Source organism: Macaca mulatta, chromosome 7 (genome assembly GCF_049350105.2).
Source record: "Macaca mulatta isolate MMU2019108-1 chromosome 7, T2T-MMU8v2.0, whole genome shotgun sequence".
NCBI classification, from domain to species: Eukaryota; Metazoa; Chordata; class Mammalia; order Primates; family Cercopithecidae; genus Macaca; species Macaca mulatta.
The window spans coordinates 11,751,935-11,779,583 of record NC_133412.1 but is presented as its reverse complement, the minus strand read 5'-3'; the positions used below and the strand labels follow the sequence as shown (position 1 = coordinate 11,779,583).

Sequence of the window (27,649 nt, the reverse complement as noted above, 5' to 3'; positions counted from 1 at the left end):
CTAAAGAAGAAGTAAGGCATTACTCGTAATATATGGAGTGCTGGGGAAAGATTTCTGAAATGAAGCTGGCCGGGCCGGATGGCTCACCCTTGTGATACTGGCACTTTGGGAGGTGGAAGTGAGGGGATCCAGGAGGATCTAGGAGTTCAAGACCAGCTTGGTCAACAGAGCAAGACCCTGCCAACTCTATATTGAAAAATAATTAAATGTTTTTAACGAAGTGATGTTTGAGCACTCTGGAACACCATACAAATGTGGGAGAGACTGAAGGAATAGATGCAGCTTAATATGAGTTCGCCTTTTTTGAAATTTTATATTGTAGAAGTATACATATTTACTGTTGTGGAATTAGAAAGAATTGATAGACAAGGAGGGCAGTCTACAAAGCACTCCATAGATCCACCATACTGAGACAGTGCCTAATGCTTTGATGGATTTATTTAAACTTTCTGTGCATATCATATATTGTATGCATACATGTGCATGGTTAAATAGAATGGGTTCTCCTTGGTGTTCTGTTTATCCATTTATCGTTATGAAGTACGTCCCCAAAGAGTATGTTTGCTTTGCCCGAGAGAGTCTTTTGCTACATACTGCTGTACGTAATGAAAACTAAAAAGGGGGCTAAGTTTTCAGCCTTGTGACCTTGTGGTGATTCAAGCAGAGGCTTCATCAAAGGCAGATTCAGAAATGAACTTGGTGTGTGCAAGTGGTTGTGCTTGACACTGTTGTTTGCAATAGTATGATAGGGATGATTTCAGTGTCCGCCAACAGGAACTGGTTAAGTAAACTGTGGTGCATCCAAATGACGCACACTGTGCAGCTGAAAAGAAGAATGAGAAAGACTGTGCACTCACGTGGAAGAACTCGGATTGATGGTGTGTGTGTTTTAAAAGGAAGAAGGAGTGGTATCGTAGGTGTGGTATGCTACTTTTTGTGTTGAGCGAGAAGAGTAGAATAAGAATATACATGTGTATTTTCAAAGATAAATTCTGAAATGATATATAAGAAACCAATTAAAAGTGTTTGGCTGTGGAAGGAGACTAGGACTGTGAATGGGATTTTGCCGCATACTTTCATAGATAGTTACATTTAGAAATTTTCTGAACTATATATTTGTACACATGACCCTTTTAAAAATAAGTGAATGAAGGAATGAAGTAGGATTATGAGAAAGAGATAAGGAAAAAGGATCTAAGGGGCTGCCCATCTTTTTAGTACCCAGTGAATACTAATATGTAACAATAGCAGCAAAAATTGGAAGAGTAGCCCCAGGAGGGTAGGGAGTCAGCCTTTCCTTTGGTTTTTCCTCAATTTCATATATTAACATATATTCTGAGAACAATAAAACAGTTTGAAATAAAAAAGGTCTCCAGATCTCTTAAAATAAAAGGAAGATGAGCAGCTGTATGTAGTGCACTTCCCACAAATGGGCTGGATTCCCTCAAGAGGCAGGAGATCTAGCCTACTTGGGATACATACATACAGGAGGAAAAATAAGAAAAAGAAAAGAGATTTAAAGATAAATAAATGAAAATAACACTTCTCCCTGATTATAAAGGAAATCACATTCTTTTTGTCAGAATTTGGATGACAAATATTAAGAAAAATCTTTAATTTGCCACTCAAAACATTCTGGTGTGTTGTTTTTTATATTTTTTATACATGTAAATATTTTCAAAAGTAGAATCATATTAGATAGTGTTTTGCCACTTACTATATTTTGGGCACACTTCTGTGACAGGAATTATATCCTAGCATCATCATTTTTAATAGCCGGATGTATATTAAGTTTATCATTGCCGCCACAGAGGTGCATTTTCTTACATATACATTTTAATGGAGTCGAGCAAGCATTTTTGGACTGAATTCATAGAAGCAGAATTTCTGGAGGGTAATAATTTTGAGGGTCTTTAATAGAAATTTTCAAATTATTCTCCAGGAAAAGTGTCTCAGTTTATACTCCCACCAACAGGAACAGAGCTCCAGGTTCCCCATTCCATTTGTCATCTTTGCGCCTTTATACAGAAAATGTCATTGTTTTCATGGCATTTCCTTGATTTCTAATACTTTTGAATCTTTGTTATATATCTATTGGCCATTTTTATTTTTGTGAGAAGTGACTGTTTCTCCATTGCCCATTTTCTGTTGAAAATGTTTTTTGTTTTTTGGTTTTTTTTCTGAGTAATTTTAAAGATTTCTTTACAGGCTAAAGATACAATCCTTTTATTTGTCATTGAGGTTGCTAAAACTTTCTCCTAGTAAGTAATTTGTTATTTATTTCTATTTTTCTTTTCTTTCTTCCTTCCCTTCCCTTTCCTTTTTTCCTTTCCTTTCTTTTCCTTTTCTTCTTTTCTTTTATCTTTCGTTTACTTCTTTCCTTCCTTTTTTTGTTTTCTTCCTTTCTTTCCTTTTAATTCATTCCTTCCTTCTTCCTTTCCTTTCCTTTCTTTACCTTTTCTGTTTCCCCTTTCTTCCTCCCTTGCTCTATCCCTCCCTCCTTCCCTTCCTTCCCTCCCTCCCTTCCTCCCTTCCTTCCTTCTTACTTCCTCCAGACTCCAAAGTCACATTTCATTTAATTTTTATCCTGCCAAATTGAAAGCGTTTTAACTTAGTGATTTTGGTGTAAACAGGAGCAGGAGAGAATGTAATTATCTAGGTCTCGCTCTGTCACCCAGGCTGTAGTGCAGTGCCATAATCATAGCTACTGCAGCCTCGAACTCCCGGGAAGAAGCAATTTTCCCACCTCAGCCTGCCAAGTAGCTAGCATGACAGGTCTGTGCCACAACGCCCAGCTGTTTTTAAACTTTTTTTTTGTAGAGATGAGAATTCCCTATGCTTCCCAGGCTTGTCTTGAACTCTTGACTTTCAGTAATCCTCCCACCTTGGCTTGTCAGAGTGCTGGGATTACAGGTGTGAACTACTGCTCCTGGCAGAGAGTTTAGTTTTGTTTGCTACTGCTGTTCTTGGTATCTTCTCATCTTTGAGGTTTTGGTGCTAGTGCTGAAGTATTACACTCACCATCCAAGGTTTACAGGACTTTTGTTTTAATACGGAACAGATGGAACCATTTAGTTCTGCATCTTTGCAGGTGTACATAATGTGCCGACCAGGACTCTGCTTTATATCCATTGAAAGCAAGACGTAATACAGTAAAACTGTGCCTGGCTAGAGGCTTTGAAGGAATGGAGTGTTCTGTTTGAATTCTATTCACTTGGCAGTATGAAGGTGAAAACAATTCAGAACTTAAATTTCCTTTGAATGCAATTTGGAAGTATAGCCAATGATGTCACTTTTCTTCTCTAGTAGGTTTGGACACTCTGATCTACTTGGTGTTTTATTATAGAACTCCTAATGTGCCTGAGACTTAGATTGTGAGCTTGGCTCACTGCAACCTCCGTCTCCTGGGTCCAAGTCATTTATTGGGGTCCGTGCCGGGGGTGGTGGAGAATGAAAGGACACAAAAGACAAAGACAAACAGAGAACATGGCGGCCGCACTCAGAGCCTCCGCCTCACTTTATTTATACTCCATAAACCCCACATCAGCAGAAAAACACAATGCAAAACAAACTTTCTTTTCCCAGATGTAACTTTCTACTCAGTTCCTTGTTTCTATGCTCTTCCTTATCTGCCCGCCTTCTTGGCGCCTACGGGAGTTCATTAAAAGTTCAATTGGAGATACTGTCCTTGAGCCCTATCTATTCTCAGCATACTGTTTTCAAAGGCCCCTGCATTTCCCCCTTTTTGTTTTGCCTCAATCTTAAAAAGGTAGTCCATATTTGTTCCTGTGTTTTCTTTTGTTTTTTGGAGGCGACGGAGGGAGCATCGAATCACCAAGAGAAGTAGACCCAATCCGAGTGCCCAAAGCAATATACTTCCAGAGATTGTAGAAATCCATGTTTTCATCTGGGTCCATGGGTTAAAGGCAGCAAGGCATTGACCCAGCTCTTGCAGAGTCACCGTTCCAGACAACACATATAATTGTTGTGGAAATGTATCGGAAATGTTCTGAGTGAGCTCTTGGATGTCCAAACTAATATTTTTATGGCCTACTAATAATTTTTGGATTTCGGTCCAATTCTGGGAGATATTAAAAGGCACAGGTGTTACACAAAATTGAGTGGAGTTCCAATCACATTGTAATGTTATTCGAGTACTGAGGACAGTGAGCTGATCTCCAAGCCACGTCAAGGCTTGCTCCATGTTGTCTAATCTTTCAGCAAGTTGAGAATCAATGTTTCATTGTTGAAGCCATAATCGGTGAGATTGTTCGTGCCATTGTTGCACAAATTCAGCATTTTGTATGTTTTGATGAAGAGCGAGCCCTGCTACGGCCGCAGTGGAGGCGATGGCGACAAGGCTCATTATGGAGGCAATTATAAGTCCAAGGGCACGGCGGGTTCGCTGGAGGGAAGTCCAAATATAAGTCTCAAGAGGTGATGCCCCCCACGGTCGCGTAAGGTTAACAGGTAGCCAAATTTTTTTACGAGCCCTGAGGATATAAATATCTCCAGTAAAGTTGTGCCACCAGGAATGATTGAGGCAATACAAAAATGTACACGTATCTGTACAATTAACAATCCCTGTATCATTATCCCATGTCAAATTCCTCGCTAATAATAGGTAGGGCTTATGGACACAAGCAATAATATATCGAGAGGTATTCCGATATAACTGAATATGAAAGGAGTTATTCGGGTTAGAAAGATTAAGGGACATATTCCCCACAAAAGTGCTAATAGCATTGCCTGCAGCTAACAACTTCCAAAGATGACTCTGTACTTGTAAAGAGTGTTTAAGATGAGGCATAGGTGGCGACAGGCCTCCTTCACACCATACCAAGGTTTCATTACCATTAGCAGCAATACTTTTATTTACCCGGTGCCATTTTAAAGGTATGTGACTAAATTTTGTTTGAAAATCACCGTGCACACTCCAATCAGTTATTTGCATCCCATTGTATTCTAATAAAATCTGAGGTTTAGTTCCCCGACATTGTTGCCACTCCAGCACCTCAATATTAGAGGAAACCTCTGGGATAGGACAAAAAGGTAAGGAACTAGGAATAGTCTCATTACTATATACAGTATGATTATACTGAAAGCTTCTAGTTACAATGATAACAGTATTAGCAGCCACATGACTATGATTATAGCGAACAGCCCAGGCTTTATGCGATTTTCGGAGACAATGAGGACTATTTCCCATGCATATCGGAAGTCCTTCCACTCCAAATTGGTATGTGCTGTTTATGATTCCCATTTCCCGTTCTATGTTATCCTTGTCTATATAGGGGGACGGCATCTAAGTAGTGTCATTGTTGAAAACCTTAATTTCCGCCTCTCCCCAAGCGACTCCCTGATACAAGGGTGGAAAGGGAATATAAGTCCAATATTCATACAAAGCCTCACTAAGGGAAATAAGTCCCCCGCCGAGGCACATCCAACAAAGGAAGAGATGCATGCTGAATCCAGTTTTCTTTTTAACAGGGTTTCAATTGCCTTGTAGGAAACCACTCAGGTCCGCTCCCTGTAAGGACAAGAGCATAGCCCCATCCCTGTTTTAGAACTTGCCCTTGAACATACTTACCTTCTTCATTAGGATATCAAACCTTTAAATTGTCAGCGGGGACTATCACCGAGGGAGGTGAGGAAAGATGGGTTACGGCAGCAGAGTCTTGCAATTGTCTCCATTGATTCAAAAAATTTAAGGTAAAAAGAACCTTCAGAATCTGGTTTCTGGGGGGCTCATTTCCGCCTTTTTGTTTTAGCAGTTGAGTTTTTAAGGTTAAATTTGTGCGCTCAATGATGGTTTGACCTTGACTGTTGCCCGGGATACCGGTGATATGTTGAGTATTGTATTGCTGTAAGAAAACTTATAATTTACGAGAGACATAGGCAGGGGCATTATCAGTTTTAAGTATAAGAGGAATGCTCATGATGGTGAAACAAGCTAAGAGATGTGTAATAACAGAATTAGCTTTTTTAGATGGCAACAGAGTGGCCCATTGAAAATGAGAAAAGGTATCAATGGTATGATGAACATATTTTAATCATCTAAAAGAAGGGACATGTGTGACATCCATTTACCAAATTTGATTAACTTGAGTACCTCGTGGATTAACCCCAGGATGGAAGGATGGAATGCTCAGAGGAGCACAGGAAGGACAAGCTCGAATAAGAGAACGAGCTTGTTTATAAGTTAAATGAAACCGTCGTTGAAGGCCAGAACTATTAGTGTGATATAGAGCATATTCTTGTTCTGCAGCCTGTAGGTGGCCGATTAAAAGTGAATCAATCTGAGTATTAGCATGAACTAATAATGGTCTAGGAAGTTGAGAATGAGAACGAAGATGGGTGATGAATAAAGGAGCTCGACATTGGCTCAAAGTAGAGGATAACAAAGAAAAGAGTTTTTGAAGAGAAGAAGTAGCACAAAGAGGTGAAGTGGCCTGAGAAATATAAGAAATAACATAAACGGCGTATTGAGAATCACTAACAATGTTACAACTAGTAGTAGGGAAATCAAGTAAGACCATGAGAATAGCAAACAATTCTTCTTGTTGTACCGAGGGATAAGGATAAACTGTAACTCGAGATTAATGAACACTCTAATATTCAGCCTTACCATTGCTACTAGTATCAGTAAAAAAGGTAGGACCTTGAACAGGAAATACAGATATTGGTGAGAAAGGCAACACAGAATGTTGCCTAAAAAATGAAAAGATTAGAGACTTAGGATATTAGGTAGAAAATTGTCCAACAAATGGTGCGCAAGCAACTTGCCAAGAATCAGAAGTTGCAAGAAGATAAGTGATCTGACTATGAGTGAATTGAGAAATAATTAAGGAAGGATCTCCTCCCCAAAGTTGTCGACAGTTGGACAAAAAGATCCATTTTAGTGGCCGATTAGTTTGATGAATCATTCCTGTGGGAGAATGTAAAGTATGAAATAAACAAAGGGAAAGGGGAACGTCGGGAAGGATATAATGTAAATGGGTCTTTTGAAGTTGCTCTTTTGTAAGCTGGAGTTTCTGTAAAGCCAAAGGAGTTAAATGACGTGAGTTGTCCAAGTGACTGTCTCTTTCTAGAATAGAAAAAAGATGTTGTAACTGAGGGCAGGATTAGGAAGACCAGGCTGTAAACTTTTTTTAGGTTGAATGTAAACATTTATAGTTTTAAAAACAAGACAAAGACGGGAATTTTATGCAGAAATACTTGACTTTATATTCCTCTCGGCCATTTGTTTTTTGACTTACTCTTTTAAAGTCCTAAGTATTTCTTTAGATAATGGCCACTGTTTCACCTAAATAGGAGTGGTCGTTTTACACTTTAATTATAAAACTTGAGGCTGGTGAACAGTGGCTATGAGTTTAAAGGATTGTAGCCCATTTTGAACATCATATTTTTGGCAGCTGAGGAAATATGAGGAATGTTTAAAAAAGCACCAAATTGTTGTGAAAGATCTTGTCCCCAAAGATTAATATTGATAGGGACAATATATTTAAAAAAAAAAAAAAAAAAACACTTGACCTTGTTGACCTTTAGGACCGACACAGGTTAAAGGTTTTACATTTTGATAAACCACAGAAGCGGCACCCAAGTCAGTGAGTATAACTGAAATTTGTCTTTTTTTCTCATTGTATAGGCCACTAATTTAAACAAATGATAGACATCTTCACCCCCATATCAATTAACCCTTTAAAAACTATTCTATTAATGTGCAATGAACATAAGGGCTTGTGATTAGAAACTAAAGTTTCCCAAAAAACAGTTTTTCTTGTGCTACCAAACTCTCTTTGTCCAGATATCTTTCCAAATAACCACGAAAAAAAAGGCAATAAAAGTAACTGTGCAATATGCACCCCTGCCTCTAGACGTATAAATTATGAGATTTGTATCATAATAAGAATTTTATTAGTAACATCAGGATCAATGATTTCTGGAATCATCATTAACTTCCGTATAGCACTGTTGTTTTGACCTAACAAAAGTCCTATATGTTCTTTTGGCAAAGGGCCACACACTCTAATAGCTAATTTATATACTCCTCTATTAGAAGACAAGGTATAAGGTTGAGTAATAGCTAAGTCAGCAGCAGTGCTCTGCTTAGTTGCCGCATAAAGCTGAGAAACTGGGGTAAGGTGTGGGATCCTTAAGGAGGACTTGAATTCATTCCTTGATGTTGTAGGCCATTGCTCACTGGGTATTGTAGTAGACTTGTATTGTAATTGTTGGGGCCCCAAGCCTGTGGGCCCCGGCTCCCGTTTCCCAGGAGAGGAGACAGTAAATTTCCACTTTTATCAGTTTTGGAACGACATTTATTTGTCCAATGTCGACCTTTACCACAACATTTGTACACCTCTGAAGGCAGCTTTCTGCCTTGAGGGATAAAAGTGTTTAATTTTTTATGACTTTTTTTTTTTGTTTGAAATGTCCAGGTTTATCACACTGAAAGCAAACACCTTGTTTGTTATTTCCTTTTAAGGCTTTAGACAAAGCTCCAGCAAATAATTGAGCATTATAAATAGCCCCTCCAACACTAACACAAGTTTTAATATATTTATCTAAATTGGCCCCATTGGCCTTTAACGATCTCAACAATTTTTGACAGTCAGCATTAGCATTTTCAAAAGACAATGTTTGTAACAAAATTTTTGAAGCAGGGCCAACACCCACAGTTTTCAAGACAGCATCCTGAAAACGGGCTACGAAATCTGGATGTGGTTCATTTGTGCCCTGTAAAATCTTCACAAAGGAAAGGGAAGATTTTTTTTTGCTATTTCTATTTTATTTCAGGCCCTTAAAAACAAAGTCTTGATTTGAGTAAGGGTGACATCATCTAGGCCAGCCTGAGCATTAAGAGTAGCATATTGACCTGTGCCTGTGAGTTGTTCCTCAGTGGGTCCTGGGAAATAACACGTAGCATTTTTTCTAGTCTGTACAGGTGCCTTGTCCATCCACCAGCTGTGCAATTGTAACCACTGAGAACGATCAAGAAAAGCCTTCCCCAAAGCCTCCCAGTCTATAGGAATCATCAAACTTTTTGATGAAAAAGCATCAAGAAGACCAAGGATAAAAGGAGATTGAGGTCCATAGTTAGAAATGGCAGCTTTCATTTCTTTCAAAAATTTAATTTGTAAGGCATTAAATTGGACATTATTGCCACCATTTGGAAACTGAACATTAGGAGCAAAAGAAGCATGAATAATTGGAAACAGATCCAGCTCCTTAAATTTTCTTATTTTTTCCTTATCTCCCTCCCCCAATGGCGGGAAAGGCACTGAGAAAACTTTGCCAGACAAAGGTAAGGAAGCTGGGGGGTAGAAGGCACTGGAAAATCTTCTTCTAACAGGGCAGAAGGAAAAGAAACAGGGAAAGCTCATAAAGGTGAATTAGAAGAATGTATCTGTAATATTTGTTGAAGCATTCCCATATTACGCTGCATGTCAGAATTCTCCTTAGAAGAAGGAAGAGCTGGCTTTTTCTCTTCTCCACCTTTTGCTACTCCCCCTATACTCTGTTATCCTGGCACAAATGGGCTCCATTTCAGCTTTATTTTTTCCCAAATCCTCAGATGCCTTTTCTCCTGTGGCTACATCACCACACTCTGAATCAGTCTCAAGTAACTCTAATGCCTGAGTGATAGAGTTACACAAGGTCCACAAATTTAGAGGCATAGTATCCCCTAACTGGTGAGCTCTAAGCAAAGCTTTTACTCCTTGTAACCATTCCTTCCAATTCAGCTGCACCTTAGTCTGATACTGAAACCAATAACAATGTTGTTCAACATGGGCAAGCGATCGCTTCATAGTCTTTTTCTTTCACTTCTACTCCTATAGACAGCAACAGTCCTAGAAAGAGCCATAAATACTCTGAGCCCTGCTCAGGGTCCAAGAGATGGAGTTCCCATAATGAAAGCTTAAGAAGGTTCCCCTTAACAATATCCGGGCTTTACCCGCTCCTAGGGGGTTCCCCTTCTTGTTCTCCCCTACTCACTCGTGCACCCTGCTCGCTGCGCCACTTATTGGGGTCCGTGCCGGGGGTGGTGGAGAATGAAAGGACACAAAAGACAAAGACAAAGAGAGAACATGGCAGCCGCACTCAGAGCCTCCGCCTCACTTTATTTATACTCCATAAACCCCACGTCAGCAGAAAGAACACAATGCAAAACAAACTTTCTTTTCCCAGATGTAACCTTCTACTCAGTTCCTTGTTTCTATGCTCTTCCTTATCTGCCCGCCTTCTTGGCACCTACGGGAGTTCATTAAAAGTTCAATTGGAGATACTGTCCTTGAGCCCTATCTATTCTCAACATACTGTTTTCAAAGGCCCCTGCATGCGTTTTTCCAGATATTAAACATGCTTCTTGTTTGAGGAAAAAAGAAAGTCTTAACAATAACGTAGGAGCATAAGAGAAACGTTTTTCCAAAAAACAGAAATCATTGTGATTATCTTATTGGAATGTTGAATAATATAGTCTGCTTCATTAATCATCAAGCATGCTATGGATTTTCCATTTTTATATGATCTGTGTCTCAGTTCAGGTAATACTGATAATTTTGTACTGTATTTGAAGATAGGCCAAAAATATAGGCCAAAACCATAGACCTTGCATAGAAACTAGGTAATGAAGACAGCTCTAGATAAACACATAGATACACACACACAGACACACATCTATATATAAAGTATGCACACATATATTTTTTAAAGTTTTAAAGCTTTTAAAGCAAAAGCAGGCCCCTTCCCTCTCCCAGAGTGGGCAGCCCCTCCTCTCTTTCAGAGTGGGTGGGAACAGCAGGTGCATGAGTAGCTTTCCTTATGAGTCAGGGGTCCTTCTGGACACACTGCTGCCTGGCCACGCCCCTTTCCCTTTCATGGTTCTCCTTGACCAATAGGCTTGGAGCATTAAGGCCACGCCCCTATTCTACATTCTACTGGTGCCCTGGTTACCACTCCTGTGGCTCAGTCACACAGCTGCCTGGTAGGTGACTGGAGGTCTTGATCAGTGCTCGCTGGGATTTCGCTGTTGTGGCCCCAACCCCACCTCCCTTTCCCGCCCCACGATGGCAGAAGAAACTCCACAGAACAGATTGGCCGCAGCCAAGAAAAAGGTAAAAACGCACCAGGTCATGGCCCCCAACCCAGCTACAGATCCCCTCCGACGACAAGACTGCTGCCAGAGCCCATATCACTGCTGAGGTACACTGGACAGGGCCCTCCAATGCAGGTGCCTCTGGACTCCCCCCGCAAAAGTCTTGTCAGTCAGCCCTGCCCCTTCAGCATCAGCCCAGTCCCTGCCCTCGCCAATCACCCCAGGGTGACTTTGGGCGGGTGACTCCTGGGGCTCCCCTCTCCATTACTAGGCCCTCACCTCCTGCCGACCCAAGCTCGACCTCCCTGGGCTCTTTGCGCTCTTGTGTCCAAGAACCTGGGTTCCCCAGCCCCAGGCCCCACCCTCGCCAGTCATCCCTGGGTGACTTTGGGCTGGTGACTCCTGGAGTTCCCTGCTGCAGACTCTGCCCTCCTCTCCTGCTGCCTCAAGGTTAACCTCCCTGGGCTCTTTGCACTGGCGTCTCCAAGGACCTGGGTCTCAACCCTGTGTTTCCCTCCCCCATCGTGGAGTGGTAACTCGGACATTGCGCTGATGTGGTCCCTCCCCCCAATCAGGAGGAGTGGAATGTAGTGATGTCACAGTCTGCCTGGAAACTGTCATTACTGGAAGACCGGCCTTTGATCTTATGACCCAGTCCCCTAAGTGTTCTCACCCCATTTCTGGTTCCTCTGCTCACAGTGCAAATTTACAACTGGAAAGGGAATGGAGACTGTGGGACCTAGGAGCAAAAGGTTCCAGGCTGCCTCACTCCCTTAACATCGACCTTGACGGGGGAAAAGCCTACACTTCCCCTGTGAGCGCAAAACTTTGACCGTACCTCCATGTGGCAATGGGAGAATGGGTTTGGTTTGGTTTTCTCCCAGGCTTCTACTTTCCAGAGAGATTTTAACGTTTTTTTCTGAGTTCTCCACCTCATATTCTAATTCTCCATGGTTCTGGGACCAGACTGCCCTTCAGTCAGTCGTCTCTGAAGTGAGATTTGCTCATCTTCTGTGGAATAGATCTTGGGAAACTGAACTTGACAGCTTGACTCTTCCTCATATTATCTCGACCTGGGGTACTTTGAATGCCACAGGATAAATGTGAGACATCTTTCTGAAGCATCAGTTTCCCTTGATTCTCTTGAGATCAAGAGAAAAAACATGAATATACTTAGGGATGACAGTCACATAGGTTTCTAAGAGAATACCAGACTTCTCTCTGAAATGAGACTGGGTAGTCCTCTTTCTGATAAATTCCGGGATTTTACAGAAAGGCTGCCTTCTGCCGTGAGGATACATTGATATAGAAGTTTGAGAGGTACTGGTGCACTTCTTCACACTAACAGACGTGTGAGGATGTATGACTCTAAACCGCAGGGCATACGGTTCCTGCCTACTTAATGTTTACTTTTCTACCTCTGCCTCTGGCTTTGGTCCCTGGCAGCTGCTGATTCTTGGCAAGACCCCAGAGCTTGGAGTCAGAAGACTGAGTTTCAAAGTTCCCGTATTGCCTTTTTCTTTTTCTTTTTTTTTTTCTAGCTATGATATCAATCCCTCTCAGTCCCTAAAAGATTGTGACAACACCTATTATACAGCTGTTGGTGTCGTTAAATCAGATGGTGTATAAGAGTATTTTGTCAAAACTCTAAGGGAGGATGTGGCTGTAGGGGCCGATAGGTCTCATGATGATCACTGCTCTTCTTTCCCACAGTTAAAAGAATATTGGCACAGAAACAGCCCTGCTGTTCCAGCAGAAGCACAGAGAAACAGGAAAACAAATGGCAGTAGCCCTGAGACATCCACTTCAGCTGGTTGCCACTCAGCTCGGGATGTGAGTCTTGGTGGCCAGGCTCCTGGGGACAGGGGACCGAAGGGGCAGTAGAGGGTAATTGTTAAGATTGTGGATGGACCGTTGGGTACTGGTTAAGAATTCTGGGTAGCCAGGTACAGTAACTCACGTTTGTAATCCCAGCACTGTGGGAGACCAAACCGGGCAGATCACAAGGTCAGGAAATTGAGACCATCCTGCCTAACATGGTGAAACCCCGTCTTCACGGAAAAATACAAAAAAAATTAGCCGGCATGGTGGTAGGTGCCTGTATTCCCAGCTGCTTGGGAGGCTGAGGCAGGAGAATGGCATGAACCTAGGACGCGGAGCTTGCAGTGAGCCAAGATCTCGCCACTGCACTCCAGCCTGGGAGACAGAGTGAGACTCTGTCTCACAAAAAGGAAAAGAAAAACGAATTCTGGGTTTGAATCCTGCCTTTCCGTCTGCTAGGGATATGATTTAGGGCAAGTTGCTTGAGATTTTCGGGCCTCTTTTTACACATCTGTATAATAGAGGTTCTATTGTTTGACTTCCATTTGTGAGGTTTAAATGAGATTTCTTATTGTTGTTTTTATGTTAATCCCTAGTACATGGCCTGCTGTGAACACTGAGGGCACCCAGGATATGGTCATTGCTCTTTGATTTTCCTCATCCCCAGTCTCAAGGGGAAGCCAGGACAATAAGAACAGCCACTTGCCATCAGGAGTCAGTGATTTCAGGCCCCAGGATGGGATGGTGGGGAAGTAAGAGCCATGAGAGAAGTTGGCACAAAGGAGTTACGGGACAAAGGGTCCAAGAGAGGCAGAAAAGAAAATGTTGCCAGTTGATGTAAATGAAAGGAAGTCAGAGGGCTTAGACACTGAGGGGAACACAATATATCCATGTGTACTCTCTTGTAGTCAGCAACAGGTATCCACGGGGCGGGCCCTACCTCATGTGCTACCCTGAAGGATCTGGAGGTGGGAGGCTCTGGGTGGAGGTGCAGTGACCAGGCAGGCCAGCCCTCCAACCTCCTCCCACAGCAGGGACTCGGTGCCCCTCTGCCAGCTGAGACAGCCCACACACACCCCAGCCCTAATGATTGTTCTCTCTACCTCTCCCCCGACTCCTGCTCCACCTCCTCCCCTCTGCATGCACCTCAGAGCCCCTGCCAAGAACAAGCGGTAGTCCTTGACTCGAGGTCCGTCAAAATCAGTCGACTGAATAACACCATCAAATCTTTGGTAAGGGTCCAGTGGGATCCCCTGATTCCAGGCTGCCAATCCTGGGCTCCAGTTTCCTCTTGTGGCTCTGAAGAAAGGGCCTGGGGGCCGTGGGGCAAAGGACAAATGGGGAGCTGGGGTGCCTAAGCCTCACCTGGAGGGACCCCAGAGCACGCACCATGGCTGTTCTTTTGCTACCCTCTTTGCCGACTGTCTCCTCTCCACACACCCCTGCTGGAGTCCTTGCTACACACGCCCTGGGGTTGTTGCCTCTTGGGGAAGTGCGAGCCTGACTGGTTGTCAGGGGCCCCGTATTTCTGCCGTGACTCAGTCCCTAATTTGCTCTTTGATTCTGGACAAGCTGCCTCTCCTTTTTGGGCTCGTGTTTCCAGAGGAGGTAGTGAGTATCAAAGGTGTCTGTTAGCTCTGAGAGTCCGAGATTTAAAAGCCCCCTAGAACGGAAACCTCAGGGCCAAGAGCTCCTGTCTGTCCTTTTCCGTCCTATATATATGGTGAAGAGCCGTACCTGGCCCATACGTGCTCAGTTAATGTTTATTGAATGAACGCACTTTTCTAAATCACAAGCGGGCAGGAGGGGGGCCTTTCTCCAACTCCATCTCTAGAGGTTTATGTTCCTGTCCTCTCAAGAGATTTCAGATTCAGACTTTGAGTTCTGTGGCTGTGGGTGAAAACCAACAAAGACCCAAATCCTCTGTCCTTGGGACCTTGAGGAGAGTTGACCAGTTTGTGTTCCCGTTGGGTCTGAGAACTTTGCCTTTAAAATCCATTCCTGGCCCCTGCCTACCACTTCCTGGCCTGGGGAATAGAGTTGAGGGGACCACCCTCCATCGCTTAATTTGACTCTCCCCACAGGAACAACAGAAGAAACATGTGGAACATCAGCTGGAAGAAGTAACTCGATTTCTTTGCTCAGGACATGACGGCTGGGTTTGGGGGACACTCAGATGTAGAGGCCCCAGTCTCGTCTTGTCCACTCCCAGCCTGGGGAAGAAGGCTCACCCCTCAGATTCCACCCCATCCCCACAGGGTCCCTGATAACCTGGTCTCATGGGTGGGCCTGTCCTGGGGCATTGGTGGCATTCTGGGGGCATGTCTCTTGCTGTGCCACCTCTGCCTCCCCCTGGTAAGAGCTCTGTCTTCCTCTTCCTATAGGAAAAGAAGGCAAACAACGAGAAACAGAAAGCCGAAAGGGAGCTAGAGGTGAGTGGAGGGTGTGAAGTTTTCTCCTGTCCTCCGGGGAATGTTTCTTTCCTTCTCTTTCAGCACTTGCTTGGCTTTTCTCCTAAAGGTTCAAATCCAGAGATTGAACGTACAGAAAAAGAAACTAATTATTGACGTGTATCGCACGAAACGCTCTCTCATATACTTTGAAGGTGGGAATCTGGGCACCCTATCATCCTTCAACCTGGCACTTGGATAGGTCTTTAGTGGGAGTCCTTTGGGCCCCATCTCAACTCTCTCATTACAGAAGAGTCGAAGGATCTGGCTGCCCGCCTGCAACGTTCATCGCAGCGTACGGAAGAGTTAGAGCGGGCTCTGTCTGCTGTCACCGCCACACAGAAGAAGGCGGCGGACAAGGTGAGTCTGACCACCTGCCCCATCTCCTGGGAGCCCGGCTTCACAGATGGAGGAGTGAGCCTAAAGGTCCCTTCTGCAGGATGGAGTGTCCTGCCCAGAAAGCGGCATGGCCATGTCTCGCTGCTTTTGTGTCTGGTTGTTAGAGGCAGCCTGGGGCTGAGTCAGCTGCTGTGGGTGAGTTGGGGGGCGCGGTGGGGAGCGAGCACTGGACACAGAGCTTGGAGGGCAAGTGCCTGCCCTGCCCTTACCTGGCTGGGGTCTTGGCCAAGTCCTAGGTGGGGTATTGGGTACTTGTACTGTGAAGGTACAGAAGAGTACCTTTAGTATGTTACCATTTCTGTAGAGAGGAAACGTGTGTGTGTGTGTGTGTGTGTGTGTGTGTGTGTGTGTGTGTGTGTACATACTATGAAAATGTACATAAAATAAGACTGCAAGGTTCATAAAAAACTCAGGAGAGAGCAAGAGAGTGGCTGGGAGATACTTCCCTTCTGTACCTTCTGAATTTTGGACTTTGCGAATGTATCATCCTTTCAAACAGTGAACAAGAGATTCAGCTTCCCCTTCCTATCTGTGTCCCCCAGCAAGAAAAATGGGCTTAGAGAATCACATAGATCTAGCTATTCAAATCCCAGCCCTGCCTAAGTGATCTTAGACAAGCACTTAACCTCAAATACTCCATGTGTTTTCATGTACACAACAGAGGGAATCATAGTAACTGTCTCCTATGGTGGTTGTGAGGATTAAATGGGATTGCTAGCATGGTGCCTGGTGAAGCACTCCATAAAGGTTCAAACAGTGCTAGTCATAACAGTAATAACAAGAGCAATATTAACTGATCTCTCTGGGCCTCTGTTAGGCAGCTGTAAATTCGATCTCTTTCCCTGTCCCTTCCAACTTTACTGAGTTCTTTTAAAAACCAGACCACGGGTAAATGCCTTGATCCGTACTGACCGTGTTGTATATTGAGCCTAGCCCTAGCCTGTTTAAGGGGCACTGTATGGAATGGCCCAGGTTCCCCAGATAGAAACTTCTCACTCTTCACCATCCAGTCCTCGAGCCGCAGTGAAACACTTCTCAAGACGCAGTTAGAGCGGTCCTTACAGGAGCGGGCACTGCTGAAAGCGCACGTGACACAGGTGAGGTTTTGCAGAGGGAGGGATGTGGAAGGAAGGTGACCCCAGGTGGCCAGGAGCAGGTGAGGACCAGTGACAGCCCTTCGTAACTTCTGTTCCCATTCTTGCAGGTGAAGGAATCGCTGAAGCTAGTACAGCTACAGAGAGATGAATATGCTGAACATATAAAAGCAGAGAGGGCCCAGTGGCAGGAGACGATGAGGAAAATGTCCCAGGAGGTGAGATCTGACCCTTCAGCCCCCCCATCTTAGATAGGTCACTGGATCTTTCTGGGCATCTGTAACATGGGAATATACAGCCAGAGGTGGTCATGGGTCTGGGCTTTGTGGAGGTGGGGGCAGAGGGGCAGATGGTAGCCTGTGGAGCCACCAGCCCCTCTCTCCAGGGCCTTTTCCCCTGTGCTTTGGGCAGCTTTGCACCTTAAAGAAGGAGAAGCTGCATGACATGCATCGGGTGGAGGAGCTGGAGAGAAGCTTATCCCAACTCAAACACCAGATGGGTAAGATGGGGCTGGTGTGACCTGGGAGCAGGCCTGGCATCAGAGGGGGCTCTGGGGGTGGCTTAGAATGCCCCAGGGAGGTGGGTGGATGGAAGGGCTTTGAGGCAGAGGGAAAGAGGTCTGTGCCGGGAAACAGCAAGTCTTGTTATCTCCATGAGCCTGAGTGTCCCCATCAGCAAAGAGGGCCCGTTGTCAGCCACCCACAGTGCTCTCCATCTGAAAGCAGTTGGAAGATTTGCTACCATCTGGGTGGGAGGAATCATTAGCAGTGAGGCCAAGTTTGGGGAGCCTGAGAGGAGCTGTGCACCAAGAGGAGGGTGTTTTTTGTTGGTGGTGGTGGTGGGTTTTTTGTTCGTTTGTTTTTGAGAATCTAGAGGCCCTTATTGTCTGCTTCCTTTCTCAGCTGAACCCCAGCCCCCGGAGCCCCCAGCAGTGCCCCCTGAGGAGGAGCTGCAGCACCTGAGGAAGGAACTAGAGAGGGTGTCAGCAGAGCTCCAGGCCCACGTGGAAAACCATCAACACGTAAGTCTCCTGAACCGGCCACAAAAGGAGAGGCTCGGGAGGCAGGAGGAGAGGCTTCAGCAGCTGGCCGAGCCACAGAGCGGCGTCGAGGAGCTGGTGCGTTGCCCCACCTGCGGAGCCTGCCCTCCTCCCTAGCCCTCCAGGCCTTTGTTTCCCCACCTGTAAAAGGGGGCAGTGTAGCCCTCACGTGAAATGTTACTTCTAAAGGCACCTGTGAGCCAGAGCCCTGCTCTGGTGGCTGTGGGAGAGAAGAGATGATTTTTCTAACCTGCCTCCACCCTTCCCGGTGCCATGGGAGGCAGACACCGAGTTCTAGGGTCTCCAACTGCAGTGGGTGGCTGCTGATTACTTCTCTCTGTCCAGAACAATGAGAAAAGGACCGCACTGCACTTGGAGCAGGAAGTCGAAGAGCTGCAGGAGAAGCTGGGCCAGGTGAATGAGACAGGAACCTCGACCCAGAAGGAGCCAGAGGCAGCGGTCCCAGCCCCAGGGAGTGGGGGCAAGTCTGTGAGTGGGGAGACCCCCCAGGCCCTGCAGGAAGTCATGGAGAAGCTGGAGGTGAGTGAGTCCTGGAATAGGCCAAGAAGGGCAGGGGTAGGCAGGTAGCTCCTGAGTGGTGACCCCATTATTTTGGCTCCAGAACGGCCTTATGGACCTCCTGGAGGAGAAGGCGGACCTGAGGGAGCGTGTGGAGAAACTAGAACATCGATTCACGCAGTACTGGAGGGAGAGATGCCATCAGTGAGTGGGAGGCCAGAGCAAGGCAGGGGGAGCTGCAGGGCCGTCGGAGGGGCCCCAGGGTCTGAGCCCCGTCCTCCCGCAGGAAAATTAAACAACTTATAACGGAGCCAGAGGGCCGTGCCACAGAGGCCACACCAGGAGGAGGACATCATCAGGCTGGCCCAAGACGACGAGATGAAGGTAGGGTGTGCAACCTCCTTCGGGGGTAGGGGTCGGGGGTGGGGGTGGCGTGAAGGTGGGGGCCGACCGCAGCCTGACACCTGAGCACCCCTCCCTCCAGGTGGAGCTGCTAGAGCTGCAGGGGTTGCTGTTGCGGCTTGTGCTGACCGCAACAAAGGGCACAGAAAATTCCGGGCCGCTGCCCAGAGCCCTGATAATGAGCCCGGTCCAGAATCCCCACCCCCCCAGGAGCTTGGGGCTGCCCACAAGCATGGTGGTGGGTAAAGCCCTCATGCAGGGCGGGCAGGCAGGACCAGCGGGGTTTGCACTGTGCTCAGATCCCCGCCTCCCTCTCTCCAAAGATCTTTGTGAGGTGAGCCTCAGCGACAGCGCCGAGACTGGGCAAGGAGACGCCACGGAGGGGTCTCCCCACGACAACCCCACTGCTCAGCCCATCGCGCAGGAGCACCAGGAGCACCAGGAGCACCAGGAGCATCAGGAGCATCAGGAGCATCAGGAGCACCAGGAGCACCAGGAGCATCAGGAGCACCAGGAGCATCAGGAGCACCAGGAGCACCAGGAGCATCAGGAGCACCCAGGCTTGGGCAGCAACCGCTGCGTGCCGTTCTTTTGCTGGGCTTGGCTGCGGAGAAGAAGGAGATAAACATCACCACCATCAAAGAGCTGGTCAAGACATTTTTTAAAAAGAAACTTATAGGGTTGATCTCCTACACAATTCATTTACTTCATTCGAATGTTAGAGCTATTCATGTTTATTTGTGTTTCTAATTTATACTTTAAGTTTATTTGTAAAAAGTTAAAAGAGAGTGGGTCTCTGTGGCCTTCACTGAGGTTCACTCTGGCATCCTTTAGCATTTTTCGTTTTTAATTTCATAATTGTAGGTCATTAGCATGCATATCGAGTTCGCCCTTACGTGGTGGGAGTTCAAACACCCAAAGACCCACTGTTTGCACAAAACTGTTCTCGCTGGTTTGGAACAGGCTGCCATGCTTTTTTAATGTTATTGCAGCATGTATGTTCATTACAGAATTCAGATAAAATTTGCTTATATTCTGCTATTATGTTGGAGCTAATCTTAATCACAGTGAGCCCTTCATTAGCTCAATATGCGGTTTGCCCTCAAGTGTGCACTGTTGATTACTTTGTAATAGATGCCACCGTGAGTACTGACGTTAGAGTTGTTTAAAGGCGGAGAACTGGAAACAGCCTTTCCCCCATTTTCTGTGTACAGGTGATGGGAGTAATAAATTCTTTCAAAGGTACTGTTATCGTTCAAATCACTTCCCTTTCACCCTGATAAATATCAGTGACTGGGCATGACCTTCAGATAGTGTTTAGCATCTGTGACCAATCTGAACATAATGTGTTGATCAGGTGCCGATGGGTTAAATCACACGCTGGCATATTTGAGCTGAATGTCCGTCTGGAAAATAAATTTACTGTATTAACTGAAATTCCATTCTTTGTGTAGGTATTTGTCATATATTGAAGAAAAAGCTAAAAAGAATGGAAATGGTATGACAATAACGTAAGTCTTCAAAGTGCACGCAGTCTTTTGCGATACCTCATTCAGCCAAGTATTTGTGCTCTTCCTCATTCAGTGTAAGGCAGCTTTCAATTTGCTTAGAAGGCAACATTGGAAGGTTAGAGTTCATCAAAAACATAGAATTTTAAAATGTGAGTTCAACTGAATAAATGTGAAAGTATTTGATTAAACCTGATAGGTTTTCCAGAAATGGAAAAAACTCAGCTCTGAAACTTTTCTAAGCTGATTTTTAGAAAATTTGAAAATGTAAATCAGCCCTATGCATAATATAGTTTCTCTAAAACTTTATCTTAAAGAGTCATTTTAAAATAATATAACTATTAAAAAATGTAACTGCTATCTTAGTGTTCTGAAATAAGTTAAAACATTTTAAAATATGAACACTGTAGTTTAAAAGAACGAAATGGTGGGAAGGAAAAGTAGAGAAAGAAATGCCTATTCCAGCCCAAAGCTTTATTTGCCAAGTTTTCTTAGAATGAATTTTACCAATTTATGAATTCTTATAAACAGAATTTATACTGGAAATACTGAAAGACTTTTCCCCTAACGTGACATTATTGACTGCTGGTGTGATGCTACTCTAATGTAATAAATGATTAAGTTGTTGCAAAGTGCTGTTTTTGCCTTAAAATTTTATTTTGCGAGTCTTGAAAACTATAGTGTTAAAGGTATTGATACTGTGCAAATGCCGGGCATGCTTGGCATGAGATAATCTGTTTCATTTTTACAAAATTGTAATATAACTATGCAAGTGTTTATAAAAAGAACACAGATTTACAGAGTTATGGGATTTTAAAAGTTATGGAGTGAAAAAAGTTATGGGATAAAAAAGTGAAAAATTGTGGCAAAAATGTAGAAAAAAGTTTTATGCAAAGTTACCAAACATTATGAAAAAGAAGTGATGGGATTTAAAAAACAAGTCATGGGATAAAAATAAAAATTCAAAGCAGTTCCGTGTCAGCAAAGCCTGGAGAAGTGGGGCTGGAGTCTCCACCGCCACCATGACCCTACCACCCCTTCCCAGTCACCCCTTTACAATTAGGGTGGCAAGACAAGACCTTAAAAAGTAAAAATTTTTAAGCATGACTCTGACAGCCTCCTTACTCTCAGCATAGCAACTTTTCTCTCAGGGGGGCTCCCGCCTTCTTATTCGGAGAGGTAAGTGAGGCAGGACAGTGGGGCTAACTGTGGACCAGGCGAGGACACGGGCTGCTGGCGTGGGCCCCCTTCTCCAGTGTACACATTTTGTCTGTGTAACGTTTTGTATATTCCAGAGGGTAGGGCCGCCGCTGTATCGGACCTAGCGGTGGTTGGAGCTGGCACATGGGGAGGAGGTTCTAATAATTATTTGTGGCTGGGAAACTTATTTATTGCTAGCATAGGACAGAGGAAGGAGGCGGGGATGGGGTCGTGGCTCCCTGGTGATGCAACTCCTGTTTATTTTGATTTTTATTTTGGAATAAACAGATTTAACCATACTCCTCGGCCTGGTGTGTTCCCGTTTCCCTCAATGGCTCCTAGAGTTTCTGCCACCAAACGAGGAGCCCCAGAGTGTCTTGAGCCTGTCCAGCTAGGCTGTTGGGGACCTTCCAGGCTTGTTACCTGTATGCTGCCTGGTGGCACCTGGGGGATTCCACAGGGACTGCCATGGCGCCTACTGGGCGCGGTCCCACCCTGACAGCCAACAGGCTCAGAAGCCTGATCTAGCGGTGGCCGGGAAGACAGGTATCAGCACCTAAGGGCACTGACTTCCACCCAGCCCAGGCGTCTTCCATTCCGTCCCCGTGCCTCCCTCTCCTGTCTGCACCTGGTGGCCTCTTCTGTCTGTCCCTCCAGAGTGCCGGCTGCCCCGCAGGCTCCCTCCAGGCTGAGTTCATGGCCCTGCCCCCTGGTGGCCAGAGCCGGCTTCACAGGATAAGAGCCAGGGAAGCTCCAGGGGCTTTCCTGGAAAAGTGAACCTTGGAAAGGGTATGGCCTTTTCACCGCTCCCAACAGCACCCTAGAAATGGCTTGGCCTTTCCCCTCCCCTGAGCTCCACAGAGAACACAGCCAGCAGAGGACACATTTCCCCGCCATCCAGAAATGGGTGTGAGGGACAGCAGGACTGGTAGAGACTGTCAGGCCACACAGCTGCCTGCACAGCACTCCCATGCTTGGTAGGGGTTGGGAGGGATGGCGGGGGCTGGCTCTCCATAGGCCAGGCAGGACAGGGAGGCTCACTGGAGGTACTTCACTTTGGAGGGGCAATGTCGGGGGACCACTTTCTCTCATTGTCGCACAAGATTCCAAAAAGACAGCATAGTGACTGATTCCCAGTGCTAGAGGCCAGGCGGCCAGCCACATGTAGCGGTGTGTCTGTGTGTGTGTGTGTGTGTGTGTGTACTTATAGATATTTATAGAACAGGGCAGGGACATACCACAGAGGGGGGCACACGTTTTCAGCAACAGACACACCTGGAAGTGTCAGCTCACCACTACAACAGACCAAGTCACAGATGAAGGGGGCTGGCTTTGGGGCCAGGGGAGCCACTGTCAAATCACAGAAGAGCCGCCCAGGCAGGCTTGGAAAGGGAGGTCTCTGAGAATATGGGGGGATATATTTAGAGGTCGAAGGAGGGCCTGGGGCTCTCAGGATGGAATGGACTTGCCGGACCCGATCGGCTGGCAGTTGGAGAGAAAGCAGAGAGAAAACAGGAGGGAGAAAAGTGAGCAGAGAGCTGATGAGGCAACTGCAGAGCACAGATGTGCCACAGCAGCTGTGGGAGGGCCGGGCACAGGTGTGGGCGTGTCAAGGTTCCTGGAACCACAGCCTGGGGGCTGTGGCGGCCCTCCCCACCCCACTCACGCTGGCCTCATCCATGGCACCCAGGAAATGCACCCACCGGTCAGACCAGTGCTCAGCCTCCTCGGGCTTCCCTCTTCTCTGGTCACCCTGTCTTCCAACCCACTGATCTGGGACCACCTCTCGCCTTGGGGAGCCTAACGCAACAGCCACCAGGCCTGATAGAGAAGGAACACTGCTTGAACCAGGAATGATGAAGCTAAAAGGGATGGATGGCTGAAGTGATCGCCGGAGAACCCTCTGGGCAGTCAGAAGGCCCAGGATCCTCTGAAGGGACCCTGGGGGAGGCAGGGAGGGCAGGCAGCTGGATGCCACTGGCTATAGACTTATAAGTCTAATAGGGGAGCCTCAGCTTGTTGGGGGTTGCAGGTCGCGTAAGTGAGGCTGGGCCCTTTCTGCTGGGAAAAGCAGAAGAGGGAGAGTCCATGGCAGGGGAGGTGGGTGGGCTTGCCGGGCAGAGCTCAGCTGGGAGTCCCCTTGGTTCAATAGCAGCTCAACCAGGCACTGTGGACCCCTTGGCTGAATAGCAGAGGCGACCTCTAGGAGCAACAGGCCATGGTGCATGAGCCTGCTGACCGGCGATAGTGCTTCAGCGGGGACCAGGGACCCTGCCTTCCGTCACACGCTGGCAGCTATGATGGGACCTGGGAGGGAGAGAAGGGGGCTTGTGTCCCCGCCTGGCCTCTGAGGTGTGTTGTGGGTTGACCCTGTGTATGGGACTCTCGAGGTTTTATCCTAGATCACCACTGGATTGCCGACAGATAGGGGTGGTGGGACACTGACTCTCACCCCTCCTCTGCAGTGGCTTTGGCTCTCAGCACTCCCAGGCTGGGAGCCAGATACTCTGCCCTGGCAGCATGACTCAGACTGCACAACAGGTACGGCGTGCCCAGGATGACATTCCTAGGCCTCTGGCCGCCTCAGAGTGTGGCCCCACACACAACCCCCTCCAAGCTCTCAGTCCTTACACCATAAACCATCAGCTCTCTGATGGTTCCAGAGAGCACCCACGTCTGTCAGCTTGGGCACAGAGCCTGTTCCAAGAGCCCCAGGCTCAGCCATGAGGGCTGGGGGACTTTGGGGCCTTGGGGGCCAGCCCTCGTACCTGCGTCCGGCAAGGACTCTCGGCACCTGCAGCCAGGAGTTGTCCACAGACCACGTGGGCGTGCTGATGGTGCCCGTGTTGATGTCGCCGATGATGCTGAGCGCCTCCTTCAGCATGTGGTGCATGCGCAGCATCTCGGCGCACCGCTGTGCCTGCTCTGCTGACTCCTCCATCAGTGTGTTCTGGTCCCCACACGAGTACAGGGATAGGACTCCTGGTTGTCCTGCAGGTTCAATTTCAGGGCGCCAGTGTGGACAGCAGCTCTGAGAAGATGAACTCCTTGGTCTGAGAGTGGGCACAGAGGGAAGGAGGTTGGGACCTGATGCCTGCGCTGCCCTGGCCTCCTGCCAGGCCCTTCTAGGACTGTGTGCTGGACTTGGAGCCCTGAGTATGGCTTCTACACAGCTTCTACACCGCTTAGACTCAAAGATCTGCCTCCCCACCGCCCTTTTCTCACTCAGATAGGGACACTGAGTTCCAGAGGAAAAGTCACCTGTCCAAGGTCACAGGTCTGGTAGGGGACCCAGGACGTATCATGCCACCAGCACACCTGTCTACTCAGTTTTATAAATAAATTTTTTTTGGAGATAGGATCTCGCTCGGTCGCTAGGCTGGAGTACAGTGGGCGAGATCACCGCTCACCGCAGCCTCAGCCTCTTGGGCTCAAAGTGATCCTCCAATGTCAGCCTGTCGAGTAGCTAGGACTATAGGCACGTGCCACCACCAAGCCCAGCTATTTTTAAAATTTTTGTGTAGAGACCAGGTCTCACTATGTTGCCCAGGCTGGTCTTGAACTCCTGGGCTCAAGCTATCCTCCCGCCTTGGCCGCCCAAAGTGCTGGGATTACAGGCATGGGTCACCGTCCTCAGTCCCATGTTATATTTCCATGAGATAGCTCTGGTCTGGACCGTGCCTGCCACCCTGGACCTGGTCCCATAGGGCTGGTTAGCATCTCCCCCAGGCCAACATGGCTATCTCCATCCCCAGTGCCACAGGAGCCCCCTGTCCCCATGAGGCGGTGCATGCATGTTGTTGATCATGACGTGCATGATGGTCTTGGGCGTGACACCAACTGTGAGGTCCCACATGGTGTTGTTGACAATGGCCATATAGGAGTTCTCCAGGTTCTGGGTGGTTTCCATTTGCCGCTCCAGCTGTGAGTCCATGGAGTGCATGAAGCTGTCGGAGCCATTCTCCTCGGCTTTGCTGCCCTATCATGGAGAACACAAGGGCATCAGGGTGGCCAGGCCATGCAGCCAGGCTCCAGGAATTCCTAGGATCTCAGCCCCTCCAAGGGTACCTGGAACACTGAGGCACAGAGAGAAGCAACTGGCCTGAACACGCACCCAGCTCCCCACATGGCTCTAGACGGTTTCAGGCCTCTGCCTCTCAGGACCCCAGATTCACCTGCTTCAGTCTCGTCTTAGTTTTGACTCTAGTGCCCAGAATTTGCCTCAAGTTACCAATCCAGAAATTGGAAAAGAACATATCCGGGTCCCTGGCTTGGAGACCTGGACAAAGCTTGTGCCAGGCTGCAGACGCCTGGCAGGAGGCAAGAAAAGGGCACACTCACTTTCCCCTTGTCCTGGGAGGTCCACGCACCAACTTTGCCACCGCTGATGCCACCAGGAAACACAGCAAAGTAGACACACACAGAGAGGAAAACAGGAAGGGTTGAGTGAACCTGGGACACTGCACCCCAACTTTAATGCTTGTGGAATTCAGTTACCTAATATTTGGTTGAGGATTGTTGCGCCAACATTCATCAGTGATATTGGCCTGTAGTTTTCTTTTTGGATGTATCTTTGGTTTTGGTATCAGGGCGATACTAGCCTTATAGAAAGAGAAGTAGTCCCTCCTTCTCTCGTTTTGGAATCATTTGGGTAAGGTTGGTATTAGTTCTTCTTTAAATATTTGCTAGAATTCAGCAGTGAATCATCAGGTCTCAGGCTTTTCTTTGCTGGGAAACTTTTTATTACCGCTTCGATGCCATTATTTGTTATTGGTCTGTTCAGGTTTTGGATTTCATCATGGTTTAATCTTGGTAGTCTAGATGTGTCTGGAAATTTAGCCATTTTTAGTAGGTTTTCCTATTTCTTTGCATATATTTGCTAATAATAGCCACTAGTGATCCTTTGAGGGTTTGGTTTTTTGTTGTTTTTTTTTTGAGATGGAGTTTCGCTCTCCAGGCTGGTGTGCAGTGGTGCAATCTCAGCTCACTGCCAGCTCCGCCTCCCGGGTTCACACCATTCTCCTGCCTCAGTCTCCTGAGTAGCTGGGACTACAGGTGTCTGACACCATGCCAGAGTAATTTTTGTTATTTTTAGTAGAGACGGGGTTTCACCATGTTAGCCAGGATGGTCTCGATCTCCTGACCTCGTGATCCATCCACCTCAGCTTCCCAAAGTGCTGGGATTACAGGCTTGAGCCACCGCACCCGGCCTGAGTTTTTCCAGTACCAGTTGTCATGTTTCCTGTTGTTTGTCAATGTTATCTCATCAAAAACCCAACTTTTAAAAATGTTTTTAAATTTTAGTTTAGTTTGGTTTAGTTTTTGAGACAGAGTCTTGCTCTGTCACCCCGACTGGTGGGCAGTGGCGCAATCTCAGCTCACTGCAAACTCTGCCTCCCAGATTCAAGCGATTCTCCTTCCTCAGCATCCCGAGTAGCTGGGATTACAGGCGTGCACTACCATGCCTGGCTAATTTTTGTATTTTTAGTAGAGACGTCATTTCACCATGTTGATCAGGCTGGTCTTGAACTCCTGACCTCGTGAGCTGCCCATCTCAGTCCCCCAAAGTGCTGGAATTACAGGCATGAGACACCGGACGCGGCCCACAGTTTGTTGTTAAATTTTACTTATTTACTTTTTCTTTTCTTTACAGACAGGGTCTCATTCTCTTGCCCAGGCTGGAGTGCAGTGGTGCAATCATGGTTCACTGTAACCTTGAACACCTAAACTTAAGAGATCCTCCCACCTCAGCCTCATGGATAACTGGGAGTGCAAGTGTGCACCACCACACCCGGCTAATTTTTCTAGTGTCTGGTGAGACAGGGTTTTGCTATGTTGTCTAGTCTGGTCTTGAACTCCTGGCCTCAAGTGATCTCACCTCAGCCTCCCCAGTAACTGGGACTAGAGGAGTAAGCCACCAAGTCCAGCTAATTTTTTTAAAAACATTTTCACAGAAATGAGGTCTGGCTTTGTTGCCCAGGCTAGTCTCAAACTCCTGGCTTCAAGCGATCCTCCCCCTTCAGCCTTATTATTGCATTTTATCTTCACCATCACGCTGTAAGAGTGCCTGGGGGTAGGTGCTCCAAACAGTAGCAATGTAGCAGCCTCCACTCATAGGT

At 46.7% G+C, this 27,649-nt stretch overlaps 3 protein-coding genes and 1 pseudogene across 3 annotated transcripts in view; 3 read left to right on the top strand and 1 right to left on the bottom strand.

Annotated features, from left to right (window-relative positions):
• The window catches only part of LOC114679366 (uncharacterized), a 37,046-nt gene extending 22,128 nt beyond the window's left edge, over positions 1-14,918 (top strand). Inside the window, exons 7-8 of the mRNA XM_077939086.1 lie at positions 12,812-12,931; positions 14,071-14,918. Coding sequence (XP_077795212.1) covers positions 12,812-12,888 — 77 coding nt within the window. The 3' untranslated portion in view covers positions 12,889-12,931; positions 14,071-14,918. The remainder of the gene's footprint in view (positions 1-12,811; positions 12,932-14,070) is intronic.
• On the top strand, positions 536-12,803 carry LOC144329688 (uncharacterized; annotated as a pseudogene).
• LOC723250 (golgin subfamily A member 8A) lies at positions 13,005-20,962 on the top strand. The gene is made up of 14 exons (XM_077938793.1): positions 13,005-13,016; positions 13,828-14,151; positions 15,004-15,042; positions 15,304-15,351; positions 15,440-15,524; positions 15,620-15,729; positions 16,779-16,865; positions 16,973-17,080; positions 17,274-17,361; positions 17,765-17,883; positions 18,247-18,441; positions 18,524-18,624; positions 18,707-18,804; positions 19,146-20,962. Exons 1-14 carry the CDS (start codon positions 13,005-13,007, stop codon positions 19,445-19,447), a joined length of 1,716 nt encoding a protein of 571 aa, XP_077794919.1. The 3' UTR covers positions 19,448-20,962.
• Positions 20,963-21,754: 792 nt separating this feature from the next.
• LOC144329761 (dynamin-1-like) lies at positions 21,755-24,835 on the bottom strand. The gene is made up of 3 exons (XM_077938792.1): positions 24,792-24,835; positions 24,299-24,583; positions 21,755-23,837 (listed from the first exon to the last, which is right to left on the bottom strand). Exons 1-3 carry the CDS (start codon positions 24,833-24,835, stop codon positions 23,783-23,785), a joined length of 384 nt encoding a protein of 127 aa, XP_077794918.1. The 3' UTR covers positions 21,755-23,782.
• Positions 24,836-27,649: the final 2,814 nt, after the last annotated feature.

Bases quoted from the DNA above. Each gene is read 5' to 3' on its own strand.
- LOC144329761 (XM_077938792.1), bottom strand. From the start codon at position 24,835: ATGATACGTCCTGGGTCCCCTACCAGACCTGTGACCTTGGACAG. The intron at 24,584-24,791 runs GTGACTTTTCCT...GCCCACTCTCAG, and splicing joins AGACCTGTGACCTTGGACAG to ACCAAGGAGTTCATCTTCTC. The intron at 23,838-24,298 runs GTACGAGGGCTG...TCTCCCTCCCAG, and splicing joins AGAGTCCTTGCCGGACGCAG to GTCCCATCATAGCTGCCAGC.
- LOC723250 (XM_077938793.1), top strand. The intron at 15,352-15,439 runs GTGAGTGGAGGG...TTTCTCCTAAAG, and splicing joins AAGCCGAAAGGGAGCTAGAG to GTTCAAATCCAGAGATTGAA. The intron at 16,866-16,972 runs GTGAGGTTTTGC...CCATTCTTGCAG, and splicing joins TGAAAGCGCACGTGACACAG to GTGAAGGAATCGCTGAAGCT.